This window comes from Mesitornis unicolor, unplaced genomic scaffold, assembly GCF_000695765.1.
Source record: "Mesitornis unicolor isolate BGI_N332 unplaced genomic scaffold, ASM69576v1 scaffold12152, whole genome shotgun sequence".
Taxonomy (NCBI): Eukaryota; Metazoa; Chordata; class Aves; order Mesitornithiformes; family Mesitornithidae; genus Mesitornis; species Mesitornis unicolor.
The window spans coordinates 26,863-31,987 of record NW_010171247.1 but is presented as its reverse complement, the minus strand read 5'-3'; the positions used below and the strand labels follow the sequence as shown (position 1 = coordinate 31,987).

The 5,125-nt window shown below is 41.7% G+C and overlaps 1 protein-coding gene across 1 annotated transcript; it reads right to left on the bottom strand.

Moving 5' to 3' along the window:
• Positions 1 to 243: 243 nt before the first annotated feature.
• On the bottom strand, positions 244 to 5,125 carry CAMLG (calcium modulating ligand). Its single transcript, XM_010179979.1, has 4 exons — positions 5,065 to 5,125; positions 3,174 to 3,628; positions 2,471 to 2,536; positions 244 to 824 (listed from the first exon to the last, which is right to left on the bottom strand). Exons 1-4 carry the CDS (start codon positions 5,123 to 5,125, stop codon positions 633 to 635), a joined length of 774 nt encoding a protein of 257 aa, XP_010178281.1. The 3' UTR covers positions 244 to 632.

The window sequence follows — 5,125 nt, the reverse complement described above, 5'->3', positions numbered from 1 at the left end:
TTTTTTCTTTTTCACTTAGCTGTTTTGCACTATAATAATCAAATAAAGTTAATCACAATCACAACAAATACTGTATAGCAAGGCAAGGATTAGGACAACAACGTGGAATGTGTCACCAACATTCTCCAGAAGCAGCTACTTGGTTTGACATTCTGAATTGGATCAACAGAATACAGGTATTTCTTTTATTTAAAGCTTTCTTAAAAAAATGGGACCACCACAAAATGAGCAGTGCTTGACAGCTACAGTCATACTGGAGATACACAGATATATTTTGTTCTGCTGAAAGGAATTACCTTCTCTTTGTTCTCGCTGAAAAGAACAAAGGCAGCTTTGTAAATGTTTATGAAGAAGGCTAAGGAGGGCATCATCTAACTAAACCAAATAAAACATCCACTGACGCCTGCATCCTATTCTTCATATTTGTAATGGGCAGACACAGTATTCAAATAAACTGAACAAACACAACTGGTGGTCTGGGACCCCACTCTTCCTTTCCCAAAATGACTGGATTTGAGGCTCCTTTCAAGCATTCCAACAGGTAAAAATTTTAATGAAAGTTTCAACCTGTCTGTGCAGTCAGAATAGAGTCCAGAAAGCTTTAGCAACTACTGCATTGAATTTTACAGCCATCATGGTACTTCAGAACCAAAAAACAGAATAAGTTCATGGCAAAAGATAAAAGTAAAGAAATAGACACAAAGGTCTGTGAAAACATCTCCCATTTTGCTGTAGGTGTCCATGGAGCGACTGATCACTTCTGCAGGGATTCCAGACAGTAAAAGAGCAGCAGTTAACACTGTCGTTTTCACCTTCTTCTCACACTAAAAGAAAAATAAAAAGTATTATGTTAGTTCTTCTGTTATAATCCAATTCTGGTTTACATGTCACAAAATTTGTGCCAATTTGACACGCAGCCAGGCACATTCCAAATTCATCGCTAAGAGTAGCAGGTTTGGATTGATTTGCTCCAGACATGCTCCAAGATTCACAACACTTAGCCTGGCTACAGATTCGTGCTGTGATGGATCCACTGGAGCTGAGCGGAAGGCTGGTTAACAGCAGAACAAATTCATCACAGATATTATGCCTACTTCACACTGGCACTCCAAGCAGGCTGTAAAATGAGGCTGTGAGAGGGACGAGTCCCAGACAAGGGCAATCTGGGTGTTAAAAGCCAAGCCAGGCATCTCCACTGGCAGAACAGGATTAACCTCATCACAGTACGTGGCAAAAATTGCTGTTGCTTTTCTGACACAGAAAAGTGATTTCGAATTGAAAACCAACTGCTTCTTTCCATTTTAGTATGACTCCATTTTGCAACTTTATCCTCCAAACTCAGAAATGCCCAAAAATCTTTTGAAAGTTGTTCTTCTGTCCTTAAGATGAGGAATCCTGAGGATGCAAAGTCTGACCGGCTGGAAAAGGTGATAGTGACTGAAAATGTTGGTAATTCAGTAATACTTGCTGGATATCTTAATTGAATCAAATCTAAATTAAGCTTTCAAGAATCTTTCTGGGTTTCATAAGAGGAAAACAGAGGATAACAAGTTGATTGAGCTCATCTGGGTGTCAGTGCAGTAAAAGTTGGGGAAAGGAACCAGCTCTTTAAATTCTGAAGCTGAAGACAGTAGAAACAAGATCAAAAAGATCTAGCAGAAGAGCTAGTGTAAGTCTGAGGCTGATTCTACTCTTTTGCATTTTGACACATCAGTTCAGAATGACTACTGTGAAGTTCAGTTTTCAATGGCACACTTAACCACTTATAAAGAAGCACTGATTTAGTCTGATTTTCTACAGGTCATATATTATTCCTTTTAAAATGCAAATGTTCCATTTCAACTATGGATTGAGCATCATTCAGTCCTGCTTTGCACTGTAGACCTGACAAAATTAACAAAAGAAATACTTCAGCACAATTAACTGGTGTAAATATATGAAGCAAGTGATAGAGCAAATCTTGCTAATAAGCAGCACATCTCATGCACAAGTAGACGTCTCATTTCAAGTTGCTGTTCCAACTGACACTAGCAAGGGAACACGGAGCCCTTAAAACTCAAGGACTGTCTTATTTTTTAATGAACGCTCTCCAAGATTTCATTGAGGTATTGCATGCAAAACAGCTGTTGACAGAGTAAACAGTAACCACAGTAGAGCATGGTCTAGGAGAAAAGCAAGTTTCCCAAATACAAGAAACAATTACCTGGTCTTGCCAGTCAGATGCCTTTAATTAGGCTACAGCTAAAGAAGTTGCTAGTCCACGTTTTCACAGCAACTTTAAAAAGGATTTGGACTAAATCTGGAAAGATTAAAAGCTAGTATAAACTATCTGCATTTGGTAACTCTCAGTTCTACAGTTTTAAACAAGGGAAGAATGCTTCATATGCACTGGTCCTAAAACAATACAATCTAAGCACAAGTTCAAATTTAAAACATTTCAAATTAATCTGATTTTGAAAAAATATTTTACCTTTGGAAAGTACTTGGACAGTCCCATGTAAGCAAGTTGTAGAGTAAGAAATGGTGCAAATATTGACTGAAGGAACAGAAAAGAAGAAAATTAACTTGGTCAGAGCTAATAGCTGAGAAAACACAGAAATGTAATGCTTCCCAAGTCATAAATTAAGTAGGTAGAAATACAATTTGTGGACAATAGCAACAGTATTCTTGAACACTACAAACCAAAGTAGACAAGTTACATATCAAAAATAAGGTTCTGCCTTATTTTGTTCAATCCTAAAAACCTGAAACTGCAGGAGCATACAGCACTGTCTACGCTGCAGCCCGGCGATCCAGGCGGCCACAGGCTGTACCAGCCACACGCTACTGTACAACAAACACCTGGAATAGTGAGGAAGTACTTTTCTCAGATAACTCATGAGTAGGATCTGCTTATCTTGGGACAAGAATTGTTGTTCTTACACGGCTATTCCTTTCTAGACTCCAAACTGGAAGAGCAGTTGACTCATGCTTACACAGGTGGGAACAAACTTGCAGAGGATTTAAGACACAACAACTACTCCAGTTACACAGTTGCTGGGAATGTAAAGAGTGCCTGAAGTTCCCAATTCAGTCACTACTGATCAACCTCAGCCCTAGATAAAGAGTATTTCACAGCAAGTTTGCAGGAAACTAGCAAAACAGAACAGGATTATTTGTTTCCCTGAACTCACCAAGTACTTGCACACAAAAGCCCTGACTGCGATGGCAAGCAGAGCACATCCCACCAATCTAAAAATGCGGAAAGAATCAAACTCCTCCACTGCATTCCCATTCTCTTGGCTTGGCTTCTCATTCATCAGCTGGTTCCTCAGCTTCAGAGCTTCATCAAATCTGGATAAGTACTGGTCTAATCCATGCCTAGATGGCCGTGGTGCAGCTTCAGATGGCAGTTCCCCTCTATTACGGTGGCGGAGCTCACTCGCACACTCATTGACAAGCTCTGGAGTTTTACTGAACAAGTCCTTATCCCCTTTGAGGTCTGCCATGCTGCCTGTATGGTCAGCTGTGCCTCCCATATTAGAGACAGAATCACCAAGCACAATTCGCTTGGAAACTGAAGGAATGGGAAGCGAGTTTGATTTATCTTGGTCATGCTGAAGCTTTGATTCTGTGTGAGTTTCATCATCTAAGAAAAATAAACAAAAATATAGTTACGCACACCAGGTATGTGGAACAACACTTTAGCCATACTGGATTGGGGTCCTGGGTTGATGTCTCCACTTCCGAAGTGAAAAGACAGATTTATGATTAATTAACGCGCTAATTATTAATCACAATGCCACCTGACGTACCTGAATACACAGTCTCATTTTAAAAAGAAACAGGCTCAGCTGATACACAACCTGCTTATGTATCCAAGGAAAGATTTACACCCAGATTTGGGTTACACTACAGATAATAACGAAAAGGGAAGAGCACAGCATATGCCAGACTGAAAACGCTCATCAGCTTCACCAAAACTATGTTTTTAGACAACTGGACTCAGTACACTGCTACCAGCCTACAAAGAACCCTACCTTTGCAGGGCACTCTTCAGAAATGGTGCAGACACGAGACAGACAGCTGTGCAATGCAAGCTGGAGATTGAAGCTATCAGTAATGGAAAAATAAAAACATTGGATTTCCTTAACCAACAACACTGCATGCACAAGTGGAAGTATATTATACCAAATATATGGCGCAACATAAAAAAAAAACCAAACCACAAAGATTTACAGAAAGTGAATCACACAGAAGGTGCATTAAAGACTGACAAATGTGCAGGCAATAGAAGCGTACTTTGGCTTGTTCTTCTGCACTGTCAGAGGCGAAGCAGTGCTAACCTACTCTGTGTTAAACCTGAAGATCTCATTTTACAGTGAGAGACGATAAGAGAGAACACAGTCAAAACCGAGAGGCATGCAGAACAGGTCTAGTCCTACCACAGAGGATGAATCAATGCTTAAAATGTATTTTTCAGTATTCGAGCAGAGTGGTTCACGGCTTACGGGCATCCTTGTAAACCGAAAATCTGAAAACTCTTCCCTGGCAAGATAGTCAGCCTCCTCCAAGTATGTGCAGGAAAAGAAATGACCTACCGATGAATCTGCAAGAATATTCTGCATGCTGACCTCAAGCATCCAATGATTGGTTATTATCCGAATACGAGAAAATTTTGATATAAAAAGCTCAGCTCTGAAAGCAAGCACTTACTGAATGAAGACGTGGGGGAGGGTTATCGTTTCTTCAACTAAGAAAAACTACTTTAAGTGAAATGACAGCTTGCCTGCTCGCTATGCAAGAACAGCAACAGGCCCAAGCCCGATCTCGGCACGTTCCTGATGCCACACGTATTTTATCCGCGGGTCTCTCGAGCACCAGAGAGGGTCGAGCTTCACTTAAAGCCCCGCTGAAACGAAAGATGGCACCGAGGGATTTTCCCAGCCGCTCCTGTCCCGTGGGGAGACCGCAGGCAGCGGCCACGACAGGACGAGGCCGCAGCCGGACGTTATCGCCAGCCCCACGGCCAGGAGTCCTCACGCCGACGCCGCAGCCCCCGCCACCGCCCACCACAGGGCTCACCCTTGGCGGCCGCGGGCCGGTGGAAGCCCATAATGCGGTTGATCCGCTCCTCCGAGTTCAT